Below are 27,713 nucleotides of genomic sequence, written 5' to 3' on the forward strand. Positions count from 1 at the left end.
ACACCATTTTTTTGGCATTAAAACAGTATTATAGATCATTGAAACAATGTAAAAATTGCGTAAAGAGTAGTCAATTGCCAAATTCACATATCAATGTTGTCAGATTCTCCTGTGCAATACCATGCTGAAACTGTCAATTTCAAAGCAGCATTGCTTTTTGACGTGTTGACACATGCAGCACAGTAAGTGCCATCTTTGCAGCCAACTCTTAAAGGTGATCAGAAAACACTAGACACACTTAGCAGGACAAGCAGCATCATTGGGGCGAGAAACAACACCTGCACCCTATCACAGATATTCCCTCTGTTTCTTCCGCCTTTCCCTTCTCCTTGACTTAAATCATACTTCTCACTTTTCCAGTTCTGATTAAGGGTCCTTGACCCAAAATACTGATTCTGCTTCTCTCTCTCTGCTGATGCATTTTGACCTGCTCAGTCTTCCATGTCAAAAGGGACCACATATTAAAAGGAATACTGCACTGTAACTGACAGTTTCATAGTGGTGTTGCATAAGAAAAGATGAAGATACATTTATGTGAACTTGAGAAATAATATTCTTGCTCTTATGTGATTTTTGCAGTGTCAGGGTGACCCACAACACTGTCTCAATGCCATAAAATTGATGTGCAGTGAGCAGGTTGAAAACTTTTCTTGACAATACTTATTTCAGATTTCCAGCATCTGGAGATTCTGGAAATGGAGAACATTTTTTTGGTCGTAAAAGATATTTACCACTTTACAAGCAACATGCTTCCAGGAGAGGTGCTAGGAGAGTTGCCAATGAATTCATAGATCTTGCGATGATGGGATGAAGTTGGGAGAAAACTCCCAGAGGAAAGGGACAAGCAGGAGGACCATGGAGGCCCTCTAGGGCTGTAGTGCGCTTCTTCTGGTAGGAGCTTGCCTGGGAAGCCTCTGTAAGTTCATTAGTGGAGTCTATAAATGCTGCACTTTGGGGAAGCCAGCAATGCAGGCAAGTGCCCGTGCTTGCTCTATGTGCTCCTGTGGACTGAAGGAAGATTAGATGAAGTCTACCATCCTTGAGTGTGGAGGCTGAATAAGCCTCCCTAATGCATCAGTGAATAGCAAATTGTGAAGTGTAGCAGAGATCAACAGCAGCATCCCTCAGTGATCCTGAGGCTTGAAAGCTAGGGGTGACCTCAACCTGACTTCCATAAGCAAACCAGTCAAGCTGCAGGAAGTTGTAGGAAGTCATAGGACCAAGTGAGGACAAAGAATTGAATCTGAATGTCGGCCTTTTAAATCGCACTTTTTCAGGTGAAAAAATACAGGTTGTTCTGTGAATGAATTTAAACAATATTCCTCAGACCAGTGAGGTTGAAAATGAATTTGCATGTTACACGACTGTGGACATCATTTAGGGTGCGTTTTACACTAAAAAAAAGTGCCAGGAAGAATGGAAGTCTTGCCGATACCATCAGACAGGTTACCCAGCACCTCTATGCACCAAGGACAGATTTTTACTTCAGTGGAATTATTTGTTCATATAGAGCCTAGGAAGTAGCTGACCACATTGCATCTTCCCTTTTTACATTTCTCCACTTCTGGAGAACTGCCTCCCTCATTTCTTCCTTTCCCTCTTTCTTCTCTTCTTTCTCATGCCTTGTGTTTTTCAGCTTCATGCCTGACAGGCAGTTATAAAGGCTATCCCCTCAAAGTGGCCTGATAGTGCATCACACAGTGTATTGCTACAGATATTGTTATTTGCTCATTTGAGTACTGCTGGGTTCTTTCTGACAGCAGAAAAGTTACTTAAGAACATTGACATTGCCCTATGGTTTGTCTTGTAGTAATGTGCTTCGCCTTGTGCATTGCTTTGCTTGATGCATGGATACCAGAAGAAATTCCTGGCAATATCTTGAGCGAATAACTTTTTTTGCCTAGTTGCCAGACATGTGCTGGATCAAAAAAAGGTGTTGCAGAGAATTCCAAAAGTGAATGAGGTGAAGCTCTATCTCTTTGATTGCACAGCCTTAGTGGCCTCCCATAAAATATGGAATACAAGAACTGAGCAATGTTGGTTACAGTTCCAACAACAGCCTGAAAGGACTCTATCAAGGTAACTATGCCCTTCATATATATGATAGGGGCAATGTTGTTCTTATCGTCCATAGCTTTGCAGTTGTGGTAGCAGCAGTGAGCAGGTTTCAATGATTAGGCCCTTCCTGGATTAAATTTTGACCTCCAGGCCTTACCCTTGCTATGGTGGGAGAATTGCTCCATAAACAGACTTGGCTTTTGTGATGAGGCAGTCTCCTCATCTTTCTTCTCACTCTTCTAGCAGCTATTCCTGCCCTCTCTGCTTTTTCCTGGTCACACGAAAGTTGAAGATTTCACAGACCACCTCTCCCTGAAAGGTATTTGGTTCTGCACAAACTTAGAAATCAGCTAAAAGGCATTCAGCATCGACCAAACACTTCTTCTAATCAATTCAAACCTGAAGCATATATTCTATAAGAAACCAGAAAAATGTGCAATATTAAGCCAGCAGGCAGAAGAAATAATCCCAAACCCGAAACCATGGATGAACCAGGAGATCCACTTCTTACTGAACTCAGAGATTGCTGCGTTCAAATCAGGTGACTCTGACCTTTACAAGAAATCGAGATATGACCTCCAGAAAGCTATCAGGAATGCCAAGAGACAATACCAGTTCAAAATAGAGTCCCAGACCAGCTGTCATTTGTGACAGGGCTTATATGCTTTAAAGGGCTACAAAACAAAGTTGGGCAGCATAATAAACAACGGCACATCCCTTCCTGATGAGCTTAGTGCATTCTATGCACGTTTTGAACAGAAGGGGAGTGGATTGTCACCACCCACCCTGATGGCTTCCAATGCAACTGAACTTGTGGTCACCGTTGAGGATGTAAGATCAGTCTTCCAGAGAGTCGACACGAGGAAAACATCTGCCTGGATGGTGTCCCTGACCATGTGCTCAGATCTTGTGCTGATCAGCTGGCGGAGGTACTTGCAGACATATTTAACCTCTCCCTGCTTCAATGTGAGGTTCCTATCTGTTTTAAGAAGACCACCATCATCCCAATACCTAAGAAAAACAAGGTAACATGCCTTAATGACTACCAACCAGTGGCTCTGGCATCCACCATCATGAAGTGCTTCAAGAGGCTAGTCATGGCACGCATCAACTCCAGCCTCCCAGACAACCTCCACCCACTGCAATTCATCTACTGCTGTAACAGATCTACAGTGGAAGCCATCTCCCTGGCCCTACACTCATCTCTGGAGCATCTGGACAGTAAAGACACCTACGTTAGACTATTGTTTATTGACTACAGTTCCGTCTTCAATACTATAATTCCAAGCAAACTCATTACCAAACTCCGACACCTAGGATTCAACACCTCCATCTGCAACTGGATCCTTGACTTCCTGACCAATAGACTGCAATCAGTGAGGATCGGCAGCAACACCTCTGCCACTGTTTGCTTCTATTGTTTTTACCCTGTACTACCTCAATGCACTGTGTAATGAATTGATCTGTACAAACAGTATGCAAGACAAGTTTTTCACTGTACCTTGGTGCAAGTGACAATAATAAACCAATACCAATACCATACCAACAACTACCCTAGAAGTAGTTCATTATTGGTATTGCTATCAGTATTGGTTTATTATTGTCACTTGTACCAAGGTACAGTGAAAAATTTGTCTTGCATACTGTTCATACAGATCAATTCATTACACAGTGCATTGAAGTAGTACTGGGTAAAAACAATAACAGAATACAGAGTAAAGTGTCACAGCTACAGGGAAGTGCAGTGCAGGTAGAAAATAAGGTGCAAGGTCGAACAAGGTAGATTGTGAGGTCAAGAGTCCATCTCATCGCATAAGGGAACCATTCAATAGTCTTATAACAGTGGGCTAGAAGCTGTCCTTGAGCCTGGTGGTATGTGCTTTCAGGTTTTTGTATCTTCTGCTTGATGGGAGGGGGGCAGAAGAGAGAATTTCTGGGGTTGGTGGGGTCTTTGATTATGTTGGCTGCTTTACCGAGGCAGCGAGAAGCGTAGTAAAGAGTCCATGGAGGGGAGGTTGGTTTCCGTGATGTGCTGAGATGTGTCCAAAACTCTCTGCAGTTTCTTACAGTCTCAAGCAATGCAATTGCCATACCAAGCCACGAAGCATCCAGATAGGATGCTTTCTATGATGCATTGATAAAAGTTGGTGAGAGTCAAAGGTGACATGCCAAATTTCTTTAACCTCCTGAAGAACTAGAGGCGCTGGTGTGTTTTCTTGGACATGGTGTCTACATGGTTGGAGCAGGACAGGCTATTGGTGATGTTCACTCCTAGGAACTTGAAGCCTTCAACCGTCTTGAGCTCAGCACCGTTGATGTAAACAGGAGTGTGTGTACCGTCCCCCTTCCTTAAGTCAATAACCAGCTCTTTTGCTGACATTGAGGGAAAGGTTGTTGTCATAGTACCATGCCACTAGGTTCTTTATCTCCTTCCTTTACTCTGACTCATTGTTATTTAAGATTCGGCCCACTATGCCAGTGTCATCTGAAAGCTTGTAGATGGAGTTAGAGCAGAATTTGGCATGCAGTTGTGTGTGTATGGGGAATAAAGTAGGGGGTTGAGGACACAGCCTCATGGGTCACCAGTGTTGAGGATAATCATGGTGAAGGTGTTGCTGCCTATCCTTACTGTTTGTAGTCTGTTGGTCAGGAAGTCAAGGATCCATTTGCAAAGGGAGGTGTTGAGTCCCAGGTCTAGGAGTTTGGAGATGAGCTTGCCTGGAATTATAGTACTGAAAGTGAAGCTGTAGTCAATAAACAATAGTCTAACGTAGGTGTCTTTACTGTCCAGATGCTCCAGAGGTGAGTGTAGGGTCAGGAAGATGGTGTCCACAGTGGACCTGTTTCGACGGTAGGTGAATTGCAATGGGTCGAGGTTATCTGGGAGCTGGAGTTGATATGTGGCATGACCAGCCTCTTGAAGCATTTCATGATGATGGAAGTCGGAACCACCGGGCAGTGGTCATTAAGGCACGTTACCTTTTTTTTCTTAGGTACTGGGATGATAGTGGCCTTCCTAAAGCAAGTGGGAACTTCAGATTGAAGAAGGGAGAGTTCTAAAAATGTCTGCAAATACCCCCGCCAGCTGATCTGTGCAGGATCTAAGGACACAGCCAGGGACACCATTTGGGCCAGATGTTTTCCACAGGTTTTCTCTCTGGAAGACTGACCTGACGTCTACAACAGTGATTTTGGGTACAGATGCATTGAAGGCTGTCAGGGCGGGTGATGACATTCCCTTTTCCTTCTGTTCAAAATGCGCATAGAATGGTTTAAATCATCAGAAAGGGATGCACTATTGTTGGAAATGCTCTCGGATTTCATTTTGTAGCCTGTTATAGCATGTAAGCCCTACCACAACTGACAACTGGTCTGGGACTCAATTTTGGACTGGTATTGTCCCTTGGCATCCCTGAAAGCTTTACGTAGGTCGTATCTCAATTTCTTGTCCAGGTCAGGGTCACCTGATTTGAATGCCACAGATCTGTACTACATTAGGGAGTGGATCACCCAGTTCATCCATCATTTCTGGTTTGTGAACACCCAGATTAACCTCTTTGGAAAACAGTTCTCTACACGCTTGCCATAAAGTCCGTGACGGTGGTGACATACTCAACCTGGTCGGCTGCTGAGTCTTTGAATATGGACCAGGAGATCTCCCCTCCATAGCCTCCAACCTGACAGTACCCCAATCCCACACTTCCTGTTTCTATCTCTTATCCAATATCCACAAACTGGACTGCCTTGGTAGACCCACTGTTTCTGCTTTCTCTTGCCCTATTGAACTTATCTCCTCATACCTCCACCCTATCCTGTCTCCTCTTGGCCAGTCACTTCCCAGCTACATCCAGGACACCTCTCATGCCTTCCACCATTTTGATAACTACTGATTCCTGGCCCCCACTGCTTCACCTTTACTATGGATATTCAGTCTTTATACATCATCAAGAAGTTCATAAAGTCCTCCACTTCTTTCTGCAACAAAGATCCAACCAGTTCCCCAACCAGCAACACTCTAATCCACCTAGTTGAACTTGTTCTTCCCCTGACCAACTTCTCTTTTGACTCCTCTCACTTCCTACAAATCAAAGGTGTAACCACAGGCACTCATATTGCCCTAGCTACGCCTGCCTTCGTGTTGGCTACATGGAACAGTCCTTGTTCCAAACATTCTATGGTAGCGCTCCCCAACTTTTTAACCGTTACTTCGGCGACAGCATTAGTGCTGCTTCCTACACCTGTGCAGAACTCATGAACTTTATAACCTTCAATACTAACTTCCACCTCACTCTCAAATTCACTTGGACTATTTGTGACACTTCTCTCCCTTTTCTGGATCTCTCTGTCTCCATTTCAGGAGACAAGCAATCCACTAATATTTACTATAAACCCACTGACCCCCACAGCTACCTATACCTCTTCCCACCATCTCTAAGGATGCCATCCCTTTCTGCCAGTTTCTCCATCTCTGTCGCATCTGTTCTCAAGATAAGGCGTTCCATTCCAGTTTATCTTTCAGGAAATATGGCTCCCCTTCTACTGTGGTTGATGGAGCCCTCTCTCACATTTCCTCCCTTTCTCAGACTTCTCTTACCGCAGTACTTCAGTTCATGCAAAACAGGGATGTTTTCCTCGTCTTCACCTTTCTTTCTACTAGCCTCTGCATCCGGTACATCATCCTTCATCACTTCCACAACTAGGGATGGTCGACATTTCAGGTTGAGCATGCAGGGTTTCATCCTAAAATGTTGACCACCCCTTTGTTTTCGTGGATGCTTCTTGACCTGCTGACTTCTTTCAGCAGTTTGTTTTTTGCTCAGGGAAATAGGACTGATGGGATTATTCTACTTAAATCCAGCAAAGACTAGATGGGTTGAAAGGCCTCAGTCTGTACTGCAACAATTTTATGATTCAAATTGCTAGACATCAACTCTTTGCCCACCTGGAACCCCTGCTTTGTTTAATGGAGATTTTAATGTTTCTTTAAGTATGTGGGCCAGTTTATGTCATGAATGTCACCTACTTGAAAGAATCGTCCCCTGCAAGACAGAGCTTAATGTACCTCCTTAAATTTAGAAGGGATTGTGATCAGTCTAAAGAAATAAACTATGAACGCGAAATACTTATAGAAACACAATACAAAATATGAAATATAAATTGAATAGGAAAAGTCTGGTTTAATTCTATATAAAAATGCAATTCTTTGTCCTCCCAGCTGCTTGAAGAGTACATTTCTGTATCATTTTGTTGCAGAGGAAATATTACACAGTGAGACTAATTGACATTTAGCGTCTCTCTCCTGGTTCAGCGCGGGTCGGGTACTCAGAAGCCAGGTAGGAACTATCGTCCGCGCACGGGTGCAGCGGGGGAGCATCGAGGCTGCGGGGTTTCCCCTGGAGATGGGCCTGTTGTTATGATGGAGCCCGACATCCCGAGCCCGCTGTTGAGGGTGCTGGAGTTGTACAGCGGAATTGGCGGCATGCACTACGCGCTGAAAGGTAAAATAGTGAAAGCGAGCGGAGGAGAGCACCGAGAACGGAGCTCGTTTCACGGGGAAGGTTGATGCACGCACACTTCCTTCTCAGTGTTTTAAATGTTGTTGGTGCTCCACGGGTTATGGAAAGTAGAACTCTAACTAGCACGTGTTCTGGTTGATTGGAATAACTTTACTTAGGCGTTTCATTTAACAACATGATAACTGTTTGTTGATTAAGAATGAAAGTGAAAAGTCTTCACAAAGATCCATGGACTGGTGTCTAAGTTGGGAGAGTGGCTCCACCGATTCGTCTAGAAACGGCCCAACCTTGTCATATTCACAGAATTACATCGTGCAGAAAATGTGTCAGATTCCCCATCACTATCCCTGGGTATGTCTTGTTCCGCAGGCAGGACAGACCCACCAGAGGTGGTGGGAAAAAGTAGCCAATGGAGTTATTAACTTTACTGCAGATCCAATGAAGTCTTATGGCATTGGATCATACGTTTTCAAACGAAAGTTCATCCTGATTGCCATCTGATAATGTTACCTCAACTATTTAGTTGCTGCTCCTCCATGTTGATCAACATTTGGAAGAAGCAGAATGTACTTTGGATGGTGGTCTTAAGTACCCATCACAAAGAATGCCTTGGTAGCATCACCACAGGTTGTGCTGGTTGGGTTCTGAAGCTGCCAGATTAAGCTTGTGGCAGGGATCCAACATGAAGGATGAACCTACTTGACCCCATCTTCACCAATTGACCTGTGATGGATCATTGGTAGAAATTACCACAGCCCTTTGGAGACACAATTTCATCTTCACACTGAGGGCACCCTCCATTATGTTGTGTGGCACCACAATTCTGCTAAGGGAGGGAGACTCACAACAGATATAGCAACTCAAAACTGCTGCAGACCATTACCAGCAACAAAAATGCACACCGTTCCAATGTATAATCTCATGGTTTGGCATATCACACTTGGAGTATTGTGTTCAGTTCTGGTTGCCTCGTTATAGAAAGGATGTGGAAGCTTTAGAGAGAGTGCAGAGGAGATTTACCAGAATGTTGCCTGGATTGGAGAGCACGTTTTATGAGGATAGGTTGAGGGAGCGAGGGCTTTTCTCTTTGGAGAGGAGGATGAGAGGTGACTTGATAGAGGTGTACAAGATGATAAGAGGCATAGGTCGAGTGGACAGTCAGAGACATTTCCCAGGGCAACAATGGCTAACACAAGGGGACATAATTTTAAGGTGATTGGCGGAAGGTATAAGGGGGATGTCAGGGGTAAGTTTTTTTATACAGAGAGTGTTGGGTGCGTGGAACACACTGACTGCAGAGGTTGTGGGGGCAGATACATTAGGGACATTTAAGAGACTCTTAGGTAGACACATGAATGATAGAGAAATGGTGAGCTATGTGGGAGGGAAGGGTTAGGTAAATCTTGGAGCAGGATAAAATGTTGGCACAACATTGTGGGCTGAAGGGCCTGTACTGTGCTGTAGTGTTCTATGTTCTATATCCATTACTCTACTGTTATTATCAAGCCAGAAATCAACCCTAGTTCAATGAGGAGAGCAGCATCTGGCATTCCTAAGAGTGATGATATTTCCAGCCAAGTGAGGTTGCAATGCAGGACTACTTGTGTGCCATAAGCAGCAAAGATGGCATGCAATAGAAACAGCTATGCAATGTCACAACCAATGGAGTGTTGTTGGAGATGGCTCACCACCAACTTCTAAAGGGAAATTCAGGATAGATGTTGAAAATGAGTATTAAAAAAAATAAAACTGAGCATATTAGCAGTTTGTACACTTGTGATTATTTATAACCACAAAACCTTAGTGCTTGCATTTCCAAGTCTTGCTGCAACAAGCATTTAATTATAATTTACAGTCAACTTTATTTTTTTAAAACAAAGAGCTGATCCTTTGTAGAACTGAAATCAGAAATAAGCCATGCAGAAAAAAATTGTATTAATGTTACACTGTATCATATTAATGTTTTAAATTACTTCTTCCATTCAACTGGATTTGGGAATTGAATTTTGTTGCCATTCTGTACCTGGAAATGCCACAAAAAACAAATGCTTTTGATGTAATCATATTGGTTGAAGGAGAAAATTTTGGAAGACTTTCATCCCATGGTATGAGGTTTTTAAGATTTGCTGGAGTAGGTGGATTCCTTGTTGTTTTATGGCTTGTCTAAAGGCTGGCTCCTGCAACAATGCAGCATTTCTTGAGTCATTACTGGATTGCCAGTTTTAGTTTGCGGTAAAGTGCCAGTGCAGGAATGCAACAGACAGGATTCTGATAGAGGTGAGCCATACTGGACATGTCAGTAGCTGCTGATGTTTCTGTTTTAAAAATCTCAAAATGTAAACATTGGATAGTACTGTTAGAAAACATCAGTCACCAATACCTTGACAATTTTTCTTCAGTTATTATGGTTCCAATAGGCTAGAGTTGTTGTGATTTGATTTATGACTGTGGTAGGCAGCCAGGGATACCAACTTTTATTTTCTTTACTTTGCCATTAGCTTTTTTGTTTCTGCTTAACATTGAAAATAAATGAACAGTTTTCTTCTGAGGTTACTGTGCAGTGTCTGCTGAGAGGTTCTGGGTGCTGGTGGAGATGTAAAGTGAACCGATAGTCTCTTAATTCCCTGCAGTTTGTTTTGCTTAGATCCAGCACTTGTTGCTTGTCTTCTCCTACCTCCCAATTTACTACTGCTTCTGACATCTTTGCCCATAATGGAGAACCAAGTGGACAGATATCACAGTGAGGTCATTGTCCCTTATCTCATGCAGCTTTGTCTGACTTCAACTTTAGCAGGCAGCAGACTTTCAAGCAGGATATGCAAAGCAATCTCAACCCTTGACTGTGCATACTGCTGATGTTCCCATACAAAACATCCTAAACAGTACTTCCGTCACCTTTGTCCCATTGGTAGTATGTTAGGGTGTTCTATGGCAATTCTACTTCTAACTCTCCTGATAGCCTTGCATATTTTCTCAACAGAAAAAGTAATATATTTCAAGAACTAGCTTGCTGCATTTTTTTACTGTTTCTTAAGCAATCACATGCAAGTGACAAAACACCATTCAGCATGTTCTATTGGATGATTGTACAATCAACAAATACCTGCTGATCCAGCCAGCCCTTTAACTAATCAAACTTCTACATCTCCTATCCACTCCATTCTCCTATTACCCTCTGGTCCTCAGCTAGCCCTACAGGCTGCATCTAGTTCCATGATTTCCCCACTTCATTATCTTGAACCTTTTCTGCTTTTCTAATTACATAGTCAACATGTGTGATTAAAAGCTGAGTTCAGGTTGCTCCCTGTGATTTGCACATTCTTCAGTAGTCTTACTAAACTGTATGGTCAGCCCCACATATGGCAACACATATTTCAGTCAAAGGATGGTGTGTGTCTGTTATTAGTCGTGCATGAGTTAGAACTTTCTCCAGGTCACCTTTGTCAAAAATGAAGCCATATTGTTCAGCTATCATTTATTGATAACCTCGAGTTATGTATATGTACAGTTTACTTTATATGCCTAATTTATTTAGATTTTCTTTCAGGTTAAAAACTTGCACAGTTTTATCAATCTGAATGAGTTTTGCAAATCTTCAGTATTCCACCACAATTATTGAATTTCTTCTGTCCAATTCTCATCGCATTATAGTTTGGGTGTAATTATGGTCTTCTCTGATAGCTTTTGAATTGAAAACTGTAATTTATGACCCAACTCTTAAAAGGAACATTCGAAGTGTTGCTTCTAATGCATACTATAACCAAAAACTGTCTTTAGGGGTTATCTTTACCAATCTTTTCTTTCAATGTTGCTTGGTAATGTTCCTAACTTCAAGTGTATGTCATTTCTGTTAAAAGATGGATAGCAACTAAGTACATTTGGTGGTTGACTTAAATTCTGCAAGTAATAATTAAGTAAACAAAATGCTGGAAAAACTCAGCAAGCAAGGCAGCATCTGTGGAATGAGGAACAGTCAATGTTTTGTGTCCTTGACCATTCATCAGAATAACATATACTGCCTGCCTTGCTGAGTTATTCCAGCATTTTCTTGTTTTGTTTCGGAGTTCCAGCATCAGCAGTTTTTTTAAATTATTTTCTTTTAATGAATAACATAATTGCAGAAGAATTTGCTAAATTGACAGCATTAATTTATGGAAAATACAACAACCACTAAATGTTTTCTTTTAAACTGACTTTATATTCCACTTTTCTTTCCTGCAGCCAAAGTGAACTTGTCTTTTTTAACTGATATCATTCAGAACTACAAAAAAGGGTAGTGGTACTTCAGATGAAAATGCGTTACAGTAGTTTATTTCTTCGTTCACTAATTTCTATTCAAAGTTGAACAAATGTGGCCTATTACTGTTTCTACTGGATAATATTTTTGAAATACAGATTTGAGTTGGACATCTGGCATTGGGCATTCAACTGATGAGTAATACAGGTTTGAAGGCTGAAATCTAAAGCTGTGACTCATAACCACACGTTCAGACCACAGATATTTCCTGGTGGGCTTAAATTGAAAGGGCTGATGCAAACTGCAGAACAGTGTTTAATTTGGACAACATAATCTTGAAATTAAGTGATTTAGTTTTGACCAGATGATGTCCAGGGTGCATTGTTTGACCAATTAATCTCAACACTTTGCTAGGGAATAAGTACATTTTCAATGTTTTGTGCACAAAGCAGTGCATTTTTCAATATGAATAAGGATTGACATTTTTAAATGATTTATTCCTGTTTTCTATAACAGCCAGCTTTGCTCCAGAAGCAAACTGGAAAATGTTTGCAATAGAAGCTAAATGAGGGAACATTGATGAAATCTCTACAAAACTCAGGAAAAAATTGGATCTCTGATTTGCAGTATTTCCTAGGTTTGACTTTTTTCTTGGTGTTCTCTTCATTAAATCCACTTCCTATGTAAAGTCCAACTTGGCTACAACTGTCACCCACATCCTTTCTCATCTCAAATTATGTTTGCCTAACAAACCTATCCTTGCCCAATTCCAAAAAATTTACTGTGGATCTGAATGTGTTCTTATCTTTATTCCATGAACAAAACCCTATATTCTTTTTGCATTATGTTATTGTAACTTCCTTTATAAATCACTATTTTCACCATGCTTTTGGTTGCTTCCTGCAAGCCCTGGATGAAGTTCCTCTTTCTTTTGTGATGTGCAGTAAAAATTTCTTGGGGTACATACCTCAAAGCCTATATAATATCCAGTTCTCCCTTTACAAAATTCTAAATTTGCAGTTGTTTTACTGCAATTTTTTAATACTTGTTTTTCCTACAACTCCGAGAATGGAGAAAATGAATCTACTGTTATAACACGGTAGCTAGGGAAAGGCTAGGTCCACTCAGTGACAAAGGAGAGAATTTAGGTGTGGAGCCAGAGGAAGTGGGTGAGGCCCATAATGAGTACTTTACATCGGTATTCACCAGAGAGAAGGCCCATGAATGATAGTGAGGTTAGAGAGTGGTATTTTGATATTCAAGGGCATATGGATATTAAGAAGGCGGAGGAGTTTGGTGTCTTGAAAAACATTAAGGTGGATAAGTTGCTAGGGCCTGATGGGATCTATCCCAGGAAACTGAGGGAAGCAAGGGAAGAGAGCGCTGTGGTCGTGACAGAGATTCTCTTCAGCATGGACCAGTTGGGCTGAAGGGCCTGTTTCCATGCTCTATGACTCTTTAGCCATAGGTGAGGTGCCAGTAGGTTGGGGAATAGCCAATGTTGTTCCTTTGTTTAAGAAGGGCAACAGGGACAAACCAGGAAGTTAAAGGCCGGTGAACCTTACATAAGTGGTAAGAAAATTATTGGAAAAGGTTCTTAGGGACAGAATTTACTCTTATTTGGAAATGCTTGGACTTATTAGGGATACTCAATATGGCTTTGTGTAGGGGAGGTCCTGTCTCACAAATTTGATTGAATTTTCAAAGGAAGTGTTAGAGATGATTGATGAGGGTAGCGCAGTGGTTGTTGTCTACATTGACTTTAGTAAAGCATTTAACAAGGTCCCTTATAATAGCCTGGTCAGGAAGCTTAGGTCATGTGGGATCCCTGGTGAGTTGGTAAATTGAATCCAAAACTGGCTTGGTCATAGAGGGTTGTCGTAGAAGGGTGGTTTTCAGACTGGAGGCCTGTGACCAGTGTTGTTCTGCAAGGATCAGTGCTGGGACCTCTATTGTTTGTAATATATGCTAATGATTTGGATGAAAAAGTAGGTGGACTGATTAGTAAGGTTGCAGATGACACAAGTATTGTGGAGTTGTGGATAGCGAGAAAGATAGTCAAATGATACAGCAAGGATATAGATCAGTTGGAAATTTGGGTGGAGAAATGGCAGATGGTGATTAATCTAGACAAGTGTGAGGTGTTGTATTTTAGGAGGTCCCTGTTCTTATAGTTTATGTCCTGGCAAATGAAGATGAGTATTCTGTAAGCTTTCTTAACCATCTTATCTACCTGAGCTGCTGCTCAAGGATCCTTGGAAATGTACATCAAAGTCTCTCTCTTCCTGAGTACTTCCCAGAGTCTTGTCATTCATTGTGTATTTTCTAGCCTTATTAATCCTCCCAAACTTCATCAGTTCATGTTTTTCAGCATTAAAAGCCATCCACCATTCTCTGCTCAACTTACCAACTCAACTTACAAGCTACATTGATATCATCCTGTAGCTAAAGAGTACCCACCTCACCATTACCAATACCATCAATTTTCCTGTCATCTTGTACATTTTGTTCATACTCCCTATGTTCATATCCAGGTTGTTACTGGATATAAGAAACAGCAAGGGTCCTGGCACCAATTCCTGTGGTGCACCATTCCCTGTGGTACACCACTGGTCACAGACTTCCAATTTCTTTTCATCTCAGTCCCAAGTGCCATATCCCTCATTCTGAGACTATGGGCTACCTAGCCAGGAGAAGCATATTCCCTGAATCCATCTTGTTGACTCCTATAAGAATTTTTAAAGTTTCAATGAGATTGACTATAATTATTCTTAACCTGAGAGAACATATAGGCTTGGACTGCTAAATCACTACTTATGGGCAAATCTGCTATCCCAGGACCCAGAAATAAGTCTGGTGAATCTTTGTTGCATTCCCTCTGTGGCAATATATGCCTTTTTTAAGGTAAGCCAATCAAAACTGTACACAAGCCCTATATAATTACAGGAAATCCTCTTATAATAAAGGCAATTTGCGTTGCTAATTGCTTGCTGTGCCTGCATGTTAGCTTTCAGTCATGTTAGTGCAGTGATTCCACTCATCATAGTCTGCCAACCTGAGAAGAAGCTCTTTGCTTCTTGTCTATTAACCAGTTTTTAATCCATGACAGTATATTGTCTCCAATTTCATGTACTTTAACCTTGCTGACTCTCATGTCTGGGACTTACCAGAAGCCTTTAAAAATTTAAGTCCGTCATATCCATCAGTTCCTCCTCAGCATTGAATACAGTAACTCAAGCACACAAGTTAAACCTGGCCTGGTAGTCAGTTTATCTCTTCCTCTTGTTTTCAACAATGGTACAATGCTAGCAGCCCTCCAGTTATCTGACACCACATGTGTAGATGGAGAATTGAAAATGATGGTCAAATGCACATGGGATTTAATTAATGTGAGCCTAGTGAGCTGTTCACTTTCAAAGAATCCAGCTGTCCGAAAACAAACCAAGCTTGTACCATCCAAACATTTGCATTGTTCTCTTCTTCTGGAAAGACAGCCACTGTGTCTCCACCCATAGATTCCCTTAAATTTTCAATTGAATCTGCTCTTCCACATTTTATATGTTGTTTACTTCTTAAGCTCGAGTGTATGAGTGCTTTAACATCTTACTGTTACTTTTTTTTAAAGCATACTTGTATGTAAAATTGTTCAGTCCTGATAAATAGTACACACTTGAAATATTAACATGTCAGTTCTTTCAACAGATGCTAGTTCTTCTCCTGACTATTTCCAGCTTTTTCTGCAGTTTGTCATTTGAGTTTTTGCATGTTTTGTACATTAAATACAGATATTTTGTTGGATTCGGAATGAAAGATTAGATTAGATTAGTGTATTGTCATATACAACAGGGTGCAATGAAATTCCTTGCTCACGTGGGTCTCACAGTATAAATGGTAATAATAAAAACAACAATAAGCCTAAAACAGCAGAATGGTGCAAAGATTGTCGTGCAATCTGAAGTAGTGCAAAAAGAAATGATGAAGTGATAATACTGGAATAACCGAGAGAGGTAAAATTAGGAATCTGAGAACATGGTAGCACCACTGGGAAGGGGATGTGAAATAGGTAATTGGTTCAGCAGTCTGATAGCAATGGGAAGAAGCTGTTCTTAAGTCTGGATGTTGGGCTTTCAAGCTTCTGTATCCTCTCTCAAAAGGTAGAAGAGAGAGAGAGGAATGGCCAGGGTGGCAGCTATCCTTGATGATACATTTTGCTTTCCTGAAGCAACATGCCGTGAAGATGGACTGGATGCAAGGAGGTGACGAGCCTATGATGGACTGGGTTGTGGTTACCACACCAGTCTGAGATGCAACAAGTCAGGATACTTTCCATAGCACATCTGTTGATGTTTGAGAGAATCCTCTTGGATGCGCTGAATCTTCTCAGAGACCTAAGAAAGTAAATATGCTGATGCACTTTCTTGATCACCATAGTAACGTGGAGGGACTGGGTGAAGTTGCTGGTGATATGGATGTCAAGGAATTTGAAGCTGTTGGATCACCTCTATAGCAGCTCTGTTGATGAGGACAGGGTTGTGTTCGCCACCAACCCACCACCTTCCCCACCCCCCACCCCACAAACACTTCCTGAGTTCAATGACCCAACTGACAACTTTAGGGCTAGGTTGTAATGTTGTAGGTTGTTGTTCTGGCACCATAACACAAGGTTCGTGATCTCTTTCTTATACTCCACCTCATCATTGTTGTTGATCCGGCTGATTACAGTGGTAACATTAGCAAACTTAAAGATTCACCTGACCACATAGTCATGGGTATACAAGGAGTATTGCAGGGGACTGAGCACACAACCCTGGTAAGATAAGATATCTTTATTAGTCACACGTACATCAAAACGCACAGTGTTGAGGGTCAGTGTGGATGAAATGTTCTAACCAATTCTGACCATTTGAGGTCTGCTAGTCAGGAAGTCTTGAAACCAGTTGCACATAGGGTCCCAAGCCCAAGGTCCAGGAGTTTAGAGATGAGCTTATTTGGTATTATGGTGTTGAAGGTTGAGTGTAGTCAATGAATAGCTTGTAGAAATTGAAACTGATAATTTTACTCATCTCTATTCATGGAGTTTGCCATCATGTAGCCAGCTGGAGTGACAGAAGGAATATGCACAAATATTATTTAAAAAGCAGTATTTTATATCACTGAGTTTTAAGAAAACTAATTGGAAATGTAGGTTTTTGTAGGAAGACAAAGCATATTACATACTCCTTGAAAAATGACATCTGAAAGGATTTGGGGGATGCTGATACATAAATCATAAAGAAAACCTACAAGCATTGGAGTTTATTTTGAGAGGAATTGGAAAAGTTATATTGAACTTTGTATGCATCATTGGTCACATCACACTTCTGGCCTTTGTATTTTAAATAGGATGTAAAAGCACTGGAGAAAATGTGGGAAAAAAAGTAAGTACAATGCCAGAACGATGTTGCAAAAGACAACTAGAGTTTTTTTGGTCTGAGAGGAAAAGTGTACGAGGTGACTGATGACAGTCTTAAAAGTTTTCAATATGACAAACATGGAGAAATTGCTTCTGGGGAGTCCAAAGCTAGGGGTTATACATGTCACCAATAAATCCACAAAGGGATAAAACAGAAAACAGCTTCAGTCTGTAAATGGTGAGAATGTGGAAACCGCTACCATGAGTGTCGTTAATGCATTTAATGGGAAGCTAGATAAATATGAAGGATAAGATGACGTAAGGATACATTGATAGGATAAGATAATTGAGAGGAAGCTGTGTGGAGATAAAACACTACCATACACTTTTGGGCCAAGTGATGTCGGTGATATAAAGTTCTATGCAAGTTAAATGAATAAAAACACAATTATTTGTATTGTTCATAAACCATTTTTATAGCTCCATTACACTTGTTGTTGTCTCTCCTGTTTTCATTATTTCACATTTATAATAAATGATTGCTTCAGATAACCCAAAAGCACTATTAAATAGTGAAGTAAAATTGTTTTAAACTTGTTGTGAAATATTTTGCATTGTTGCTGACAGTATGTTGTAGTCATTGCATTAATCTCTTATTAGTAATGCTTGAAGTGATTAAAACTTCTTAGCACACAGTGCTTGGTACATTATAAGCTAATTATTTCACAGAATAATAACGTTGATTTTTATACAGCTGTTAATTGCAGTTTTTCAATTGAGAATGTATGCACAGAAGACAAAGGTTCAGGAAGGATCAGAAAGGTGATCAGAAAATTGGGACTAAACTCTCCCATTTTGTTTTGATAATGGAAAATGCATGAAATATTCAGTAGGTCAGTCAGCATTCTATTAATGTTTCGGATCAATGATCTTTCATCAGAACTAGGAAAAGTTAGAAAATAGGCATGTTATAAATTGCAGAGATCAGGGATGGGTGGTGAGAACAAGTGGGATGTCTGTGATATGATGGAGACCTAAAGAAAATAGATGACACAGTCTGTCAGGAGGAGGTGTAACTAGTGAGAGATAACTGAGAATAGTGGAAGGAGAGAAGAAAAAAATAATTCTGGTATTGTGCGATACAGGAAACAATGGTTGCTCAAATCTTAAACAAAAAGAGTGCCAGGAAAAGCCTAGCAGGTGAGGCAACATTTGTACATAGAGAAACTAAGTTAATGTTACAGGTCAGTCATATTGCATCAGAACTGGCTGGTTCTGGTACAAGTTGAGAAGGATATTTTCTTTTGACTGTTGTGTTTAAAGCAGGATCACTTCTACATTTGGCTATTCCACTGCAAAGGATCTTGTCTGTACTGATACTAAAACCCAACAAGAAACGGTAATGTTCTAAGAACTGTGAGAGGGGAGCTAGAATTCATATTTATCTATACAGAATGACAGCACTCTCAATATTATTTAGTTAGCAAATAATCTTGTACTTTGTGTGGGATGACAGTTAATCATGTAAAATAGCAAGGAAAGTTTTTTTAAAAAAATGAATTAACTGCTAATTAAACAAAATCCCACAATGTGGATTTTTAACTTGGTAATTGTATTATCTTTTTTAAAAAAGAAAGGTCAGCTTTATTCTGCTACAATTCACACATTTTCTTTGTTACAGGAAGTTGCATTGCTGCTGAAGTTGTTGCTGCAGTTGACATCAATACTGTTGCTAATGAAGTTTATAAATGCAACTTTCCAAACACTTGCATCTACCCCAAAACAATTGAAGTAAGTTGTAACTATTTGTTTTGTGAAACCAATGGCATTGCTATTTATAAGTTTTATTTTACAAAATAAAAGCCATTTTATTTGTTCTTGATATTTTCACATTGTGTGTATTTTCCAGTTTCTACATCTGTGGTTGCTTGATCCCATGACAGTAATAAAAACAGTATTTTCGATAAGCTGTTCTATGCGGCCTGCTTGCGCAAAAACAGCAAATGAAGGTCATCAGTGATGTAACAAGTACATTTACTCATAGAAGACCAATAGTTTCCCAAGGACCTATTAAAATGCTTCACAATGTATACATTACATTTTGAAGTACATTTCTGTAGGCAAAGGTAGTGTTCGTTCAAACATCCTTATAATCATCATTTATGTTGATTTTCCTCTTTTAGCTTTCTTAATTAACTTTCTGAGTTTTAATAGTTAAAACAGAGACTGGTGTGATTTTTATAATGACTTTTTATTTCAAGAGCAATTCAAATGTGATTATTTATGAATAGGGGGAATGGTTGGGGGTGAAAGGTACAATGAATGAAGTTTGCCATTACTTGTTTATTTTAAAGCAGCTAAATCAGCCATTGTGAAGATGAAATGATAAACTTTTTTTTTGCAAGTGATAAGAAATTTTTAAGATTTATTTAACAATTTAAAAAAAAACTGACTTTTAAGGGATCCAGATATTTTACATGCGATGTTAGGGAATTTAGGCAGCTGGCAAATTTGAAAGTGAGTATGCAATAAAAGTTTGGAAACCTCTGAACTAGATGGAAAAAGACCAATGTGTGGTTTTATGTGGCTAAGTCAATCAGGCGAGGCATGAAGTGACCATAATGTGTAAGGGTTTCACTCATGAAAATAAGGTTTATGCGGAATTTATGCCCTTCTGGATCTTGTCCCAATGAGAACATTTTGCACTTGTGAACACTGAATTTCATCTGCTTCCTTCCTTACTAATTCACAAGATTTGGTTAGCTTTGGAGACCATCATCTGAAAATTTAGCCACTTCACTTGTGATTCTCAACAGATTGTTCAATATTTTCAGAAACAGGGACAAAGTGGTCCCAAAATCGAAGCATTTGGGAACCCTCAGTAACATCCTAGCAATGACACTACAGTGTGTCCTGCAATGTTTCTGTTTCTGAAGATATTAAACAAAAATGTTCCTAAAACCAGACATGTTTGAGAACCGTCAGTAACATCCTTGCAGTGACACTGCAGTGTGTCCTGCAATGCACAATCAGTTTAGAATTTATTCAATTCTGCAGTTTGGTCTGAATCCATGATCGTTTAACTTGGTGATGGTGCTGTCAACTCTGTCAATCTGGCTGTCAAAATTATTAGATTGTCAATCCTAACATTAGACTGCTTTACATAACCTTTGATCAAAATGTACATCTTGCAATGTTCTCAATCCTGTGGCAGGCTGAACTTTAGCAGTTAATTGTAGCTAAAACCAACACTGTATCTTGGATTTGTTGCAGAATACTAAAAAATGTTAATGGTTTCTTAATTACTGACCCCTTTCTAATGCCCTGGTAAATATTTGATCTTCTGCTTCGGGGCTCCACAGTGCACTAGTGACCATAGAGTTTTGTTTGGATTAAAGAAATAAAAGCATTTAAAAAGATCATGGATGATGTTGAGCAGCAAAATACTGCAATGGGAAATAAGGCAAAAAGTTCCTGGAAATACTCAGTAGGTCAGACAACATCCATGAAGACAGAAACAGATGTAATGTTTCAGGTTGTTGCTATAACTAGTTGTTAGCCATCTGTGTGGATTGTCACCTTGTCGTGGTGGAGAAGCTTGTGTGGTCCTGAGATCCCAAGAGCGATGCCGTCTGGAGCTATGCTCCTGGCAGGGTCACCCATGGCAGTAAGGTTGATGGTGAGGTCCCTGACAAAGAACAATCCAACCAAGACCTCAACGGTGGAACAGGTGGACAAAGTTAATTAGAATTCAACAGCTGTGAAGGTGGATGAAGGCTGCAACAAATCCATCAGTTCCAGTCATCGTGGTTTCCATGCCATTGGAATCAGTTGGTTGATTTGTGAAGTATTGTGTGCTTTTTGTAGTGCGACATAAAGTACACAATAAACAAATACATGCACAGGCGTCTTCGCTCTGTGGGCTACTTCTCAAGTCTTTCGGCGATCAGGGGAGGGCGACGGGAGCAGGCAATGTGATGGCTGGAAGCTCCTAGTCAAGAACCGGCACAAAAGCGCTGATAAGCCACTTGAGAGCCCATAAGTAGATCAACGGAACGAAGACCATCATCCTCTACCTCGAGGGATAGCCACGATGACAACGACGACGAGCCATCTGCCACCTTGTGAGTAGTCTACCCAGATATTGGACCATAAAACCATAAGACATAGGAGCAGAATTAGGCCATTCGGCTCATCGAATCTGCTCCGCCATTCGATCATGGCTGGTTTATTTTTTCCTCTCAACCTCATTCTCCTGCCTTCTCCCTATAACCTTTGATGGTCTTACTAATCAAGAACCTATTAACCTCCGCTTTAAATGTACCCAATGACTTGGCCTCCACAGCTGTCTGTGGCAATGAATTCCACAGATTCACCACCCTCTGGCTAAAGAAATTCTTCCTCATCTCTGTTCTAAAGGGACGTACTTCTATTCTGAGGCTGTGACCTCTGGTCTTAGACTCTCCCACTACTGGAAACATCCTCTCCACGTCCACTCTATCCAGGCCTTTCAGTATTCAGTAGGTACATTCAGTAGGTAAATATTGATGAGAGAAGAACGATCACAATGCCATTGAATGTCAAGATGGTCATTCTGTAGCCCTTGATGAACAGGTGCTGCTGATGACACTGTGATTATTTTATTGATGACTGAAAGTAGTAATTAACGATTGCATATTATAGAATTAGAGAAAGTTATAGCACAGAAACAGGCCAGACAGCCTTTGTGTCCACGTGAGCCAGATTAGACTCCGATAATCTTGCTCCTCAGCTCTTTGTTCATCACCAATGTTTGGAATGCAAGCCTGTAATTGCCCAGTATCTCTTTTATCCCCCTTTTTAAATAACAGCCACATATCAGTCACTATGCAGTTCTTTGGCAGCACATATGTAACCAGAGACCATACATACAAGCTTATAGCACAGTCAGGAGAGCTAGATAATTTTTGACCCTTTTGTGGGCTATGTTGGCTCTTTGAAAGAGCTATTGCACTTAGGTGCATACACCTACTTTTTCTGTGCAACCCTTTAAGTTTTTTATTCACAAGTTCATGTCCACATCACTTTTGAATTTATAATGTCAGCTAGTGCCACCCTTTTGAGTAGAGCATTCCAGATCCTCATAACTCAGAAATTTTTTATTCACTGTCCCAAAAGAAAATCTAGATTGATGACCAGTGACTTTCAAATCTACGAACTCTGGTTATTAATTCAGTTGCCAGAGGAATTAATTTTTTTTCTCTCTGTGCTATCAAGCTACCATGTTGCATTGTTTACATTGTTTGTTTATTCCACTGTCTTCTCATAATTGATATCCCTATCACCCAGAGCATCTGTTGAAACTATATACCCTCTTGAAGACCTTCTTTCCTGAAGTGCACTAATCTAGTTGGGGGCCTAACCAGTGACATTGCTCTCATGTCTTGGACTTTAAGCAAAATTGGTAAGAGTAATAGACCTGAAACTTATCCTTGGGAACCACCATCCCATCTGGATTAAAAAATGCATCCACCTCTAATCTCTGCTTCCTCCTACTGAGACAATTCCATATCTATATCACTGATTACCCTTTAATTTCTTGGGACCTGTATCATCTTTGTATCAAGGCTCCTGCAAAGTACTTTGTCAAATATTTTCCAAAGGTCCATACATGTTTCCTTATCACTCAATTTAGTTATGTTTGTCAGACTGGATAAACCTGGAACAAATTCATCCCCGAATACCTTTGCAGATGAGTTAATTTGTACTTGATAGTAATTTAAAATAACTGTACCACCATGAAAATTAGGGTGGACTGGTATTTCTTGGTTTATTTCTTCCTTTTCTTGAAAGTTGGTGTTACATTATCAATCCTGCAGTCCTGCAGCATGACACCTATGTTTCCTGGAGATTGAAACATTGTGACCAATACTTCAGATGTATCTGACTGTCAATTTATGAAGCATTCTTTCCTGACTGGGCATCTTATCTTCCGTTAGTAATGCTAATCACAGAATAGCAGAAAGATTACAACACGGAAGGAGCTCATCTGGACTCTCAAATCTGTGCCAGCTCGATTAAAGAACAATTGTGTTATTTCCACCCTCCTGTTATCTCCACAAAGCATGGTAGTTTCTTTTTCCTTTTCAAGTACCTAACCAGTTCCCTTTGAAGTAGAAGCGAGGAAGGAAGCTGTTTAGCCTGAAGTCTGTACCAGCTCTTTATTACGAAAATTCCAGCCAGTCCAACCCACTCCCTATGTCTCTGCAAGTTCTTTCCTTTCAAAAGGGAGCATGATGAGTGAAAAATCCAATTGAATCTGCCTCCTCCATTTCCCTTAAGAGTGCATTTGAGACTGACCACTCACTATCCCTTATGCCCATATGGTACTTCTGTCAATCACCTTTATATTATGGCTCTATTTTGGCTCCTATCAATGGATATGGGAACAGTTTCTCTCTAACTATTTTGTTTGTCCTTCATGATTTTAAATAATTATACCAGCTCTTATCATAATCTCTTCTGTTCCAAACAGAGCTGTATCATCTTCCCATTCCATTTACATAATAAAGTCCCTCAACTCTGGGATCATTTTATTAAATCTCCCTCTGTCCAGACTTTTCATCTTTCATGAAGTGTTTTACTCAAAACAGGACACAGTACACCACTTGTGGCTGAACGACTGTTTTATAAATGGTTCATCATGACACCTTTGCTCTTGTACCCCATGTCTCTATATAAAAAAATCAAGATCATGTATGCTTTTTCAACCATTTTCTCAACGTGGTCTACCAATTTGAACTATGCACATAAACCCCTTAATCTCTTTATCAATAAACACCTATAAAAGTGCATCTACTAATTTGCATTGTCTTTTCTGGTTCTTCCTCTCAAAACGTAACGCACCACATTTCATTTCACCAATTTGTCTGTGTCTGTTTGGTCCATTTACTCTTCTTGTTCACTATGCCTCAAATTTTGTGTCACCTGTATTTATATACGTCTTTTCATTTTGCCTTTTTTTATCTGTTACTGTCCTTTGAATAGCTTTCCTCTTGTATAATGTACTCTTTAGATGATGTGCTTTTTTGTGAAACTCAATGCAAAGCATTCATTTAGTACTTAATCCATGTACTTGTCTATACGTGAAGATTTCCCTTCAGATCCTTAATAGGTCTATCTATTCCTCAGCTAACCTTTTATATATTGCCTGGTTAGAACATATTTTAGGGCTCAAATTATGTTGCCAACTGATCTTTAATCTTTTTTGGAACTCCATTTTAATTTGGCTAATTCCATCTTTACTTTCATCTTCTGATGTGGAGGAATTTGGGGGAAGTCAGTCTAGCATGAGTAACATTTTCCCAGTTACACAATGGGAAGACCAGAGCCATTTTGTTTTTTGGCTCCACCAGCAATGTTCCTTAGAATTGAATTCCCTCCTGACCTGCCTGGAAGTTCAGCCACTTGCAACTTCAGCATCCCATTGAATCACAGATTGAGCTTGCAATACTATAGCCATTCCTTTCCAATTCAAAAACCATCAACATTCACCTTTGCTACATTTGCTTCTTAGTCCTACCATCTATCATTTGTCAAAAATTAATTCCATGTCTTTGGTAACAAAGTCTCACTTGTTCCAGTGATTCCTCAGCTGGAGTCTTGTACTGCAAATGTGTCAGCTGTTGTAAAATTTTGCTAACCTTAAATCCTCCTTACTACACTTGTGCTTGCTGATTTATATTGTGACCTTGTCTCTCTAACTTCTTTTGGCCCAACAACTCTCATACCCTTGACATTCAATTACATAATCATCATCACAGCATCAATATTCTGGGGGCCTTCACAAACCAGAAACCGGACCAGCCCCATAAATTCCACGTCTACAACAGCAGGGCAGAGGTTTGCTATCCTGCGGCGAGTGACTCACCACTCTATCCACTACACCAAATATTCATTCCCTCTACCACTGGTGCACACTGGCAGCAGTGTGTACGATCTATAAAATCCTCCAACATCGCTCCCCAGACCTGCAACTGCTTCAGTCAGGAAGGACAAGGGCAGCAGGCACATGGGAACAATGAAACTCCCGACTGAAGAGCACAGTGGGAATAGCTTCTCCTGAAGGATGTAGTACTTCAGCAAGGAGGCTAGCCAGTACATTCTTGAGGAGAGTTAGGGAAAGGCAATAAATGCTGGCATTGCCAACGATGGCCAGATCTAGAAAATGAATTAAAAAAAACTCGAAGGGAGCACCAGTTTGAAGAATTGAGAGATTTTATTCTGAATAACCTTTCAAGTATATTATTGCTTCCTTGATCTTAAGACATTAATTCGGCAAGTAGATGTGATGGAGGAGTAAGAAACATGATGCCCTTCAAGAAATAGTGTTTTTGGAATTGTTGAATATCTTTAATAAAATAAAATTTGTCTTTGCCTGTTACTTTGTGTTTGGAGCAATTAGCAATAGGCATTTGACATGCAGTCTTGATCTGGTAAGTTGTAAAATGGATTCTATTGGCAAATTGTGGTTGCCACAACACATTTCTTGTGATGTTTGTGAAACCATGCATCTATGACAGTGGTAGGGAGTTTATTGCCTGAATTCAGCAGTCACGGGTGAGGTTTTGGCCTCGTTGTTAATTTAGAGAAACTTGTCCAGGTAGATCAGCTGTTCTCTGTGGCATGGATTTCATTATCTTCAACACTAAATGCATTAGTTTCAGGGAATCCCTTGTGTCCTGCGGAATTCATGTCATCGGTTTGACTGGTCAACTGATTGCAATAACTCTTACAGATAGAGAAGCAAGGAATACAAAATACAATTTTAATTTTTTTTTATCATGTTATAGAACGTTAGGGCGGCACAGTAGCGTAGCAGTTAGCGTGACACTATTACAGCGTTAGCGATAAGGTTTCAACTCCTGTCGCTGTCTGGAAGGAGTTTGTATGTTCTCCCCGTGTCTGTGTGCGTTTCCTCCTGGTGCTCCGGTTCCCTCCCACATTCCAGAGACATACGGGTAGCTTGACATGGGTTTAAGTGGGCGGCAGGGACTCATGGGCCAGGAGGACCTGTTACAGTGCTGTATAAATAAAGTTTTTAAGTTTTTAAAATGTGAAATAAAGATTAAAATGTGAGTTAAATTAGTGGAAATATCAAAAACAAAAAATAAAAATATTGAAATATTTATCTACGAAAATTGCAATCCATTACAAAAGTGGTGATTTTTATAAAATGAGAGTTAGTAAAGTGGTAATTATGGCTCAGTACACCATTAAAAATGAACAACTCATGCAGCAAGGTGGAACATTTTCAATGTTTGCCAGTAGTGTAGCGGCTAGCGTAATGCTATTACAGCGCCAGTGACCCGAGTTCAATACTGGCCACTCTCTGTGAGGAGTTTGTATGTTCTCCCTGTATCTGTGTGGGTTTACTCTGGGTGCTCCGGTTTCCTCCCACATTCCAAAGATGTACTAGTTAGGAAGTTGTGGGCATGCTATGTTGGCACTGGAAGCGTGGTGACACTTGTTGGCTGCCCCCAGAACACACCACGCAAAAGATGCATTTCACGGTGTGTTTTGATGTACATGTGACTAATAAAGAAATCTTATCTTACAGTGAAAACATTTGTAAACATCTTAATTATTTGTTAGATCACTAATTCCGAAGATTTTGCTGGAGAAGGGTGCAAAGCAGTGCATCCTGTGACAGAGCAGGGACAGCAACTCTGACAGCAACATCTTGATCTTCCCTGTAACTGATTGTGGGCATATTCCAGAATTTGCTCAGAATTCTTCCATTATAACACTACAAATTATTAGCTTCATATTCATTTCTCATCTCATCTTCTGAGGTAATTAATAATTTGTTAGCTCTGATGATGTGTAACTTTTCAACTTTCTGAATCATAATCAGGTTTATTATCACTGACATATGTCATGAAATTTGTTGTTTTGTGGCAGTAGTACAGTGCAAGACATCGAAATTACTATAAATTACAAAAATAAATAAATAGTGCATAAGAGGAATAACGAGGTAGTGTTCATGGCTGTTCAGAAATCTGATGGCGGAGAGGAAGAAGCTGTTCCTAAAATATTGAGTGTGGGTCTCCAGGTCCCTGTATTTATTGTGGTGCATAAATAAAATCAGATTTAATATTATATAACAGTCAGCATTCATACTTAATTACAAAAATAGTTTTAAATGTTAGCATTTTCTCAAAATTAAGAAATCCCATTGACAATTTTAAGACTTTATGGAAATTCTTGGCTCTTTTTAGATAAGAATCATGAGCAACTCCTGTTAATTCAAAGATTTTTCATTTTATATAACTTGCATCCCTGCCTCTTAGTATCACTTTTTTAGTTTGTTATCAACTTACATTTCACGAGAAGAGTGTTTTTTTTAAATATTGTTGCAAAAATCTCTTCAAGTTGCATATTGCTATTCTACACAAACTGTTCCCTTCTTTCTCATTCATATTATTTTTTGTGAAGTTCACCACTTGGGTCTAATTCAGTACAAAAATTT

General features: G+C 40.0%; 1 protein-coding gene across 6 annotated transcripts in view; it reads left to right on the top strand.

Moving 5' to 3' along the window:
- The first annotated feature begins 7,406 nt into the window (after positions 1–7,406).
- trdmt1 (tRNA aspartic acid methyltransferase 1) overlaps positions 7,407–27,713 on the top strand; it is a 52,568-nt gene continuing 32,261 nt past the window's right edge. For 3 of the 6 annotated variants that reach the window (XM_052016031.1, XM_052016030.1, XM_052016029.1), the window contains exons 1-2: positions 7,407–7,556; positions 18,885–18,994. In XM_052016031.1, coding sequence (XP_051871991.1) covers positions 7,472–7,556; positions 18,885–18,994 — 195 coding nt within the window. In that variant the 5' untranslated portion in view covers positions 7,407–7,471. Of the gene's footprint in view, positions 7,557–18,476; positions 18,603–18,884; positions 18,995–26,836; positions 27,037–27,713 lie in introns of those variants that run through there. The other 3 variants (XM_052016033.1, XM_052016034.1, XM_052016032.1) reach the window with 3 other exon arrangements.

This window comes from Pristis pectinata, chromosome 5 (genome assembly GCF_009764475.1).
Source record: "Pristis pectinata isolate sPriPec2 chromosome 5, sPriPec2.1.pri, whole genome shotgun sequence".
Classification (NCBI taxonomy): Eukaryota; Metazoa; Chordata; class Chondrichthyes; order Rhinopristiformes; family Pristidae; genus Pristis; species Pristis pectinata.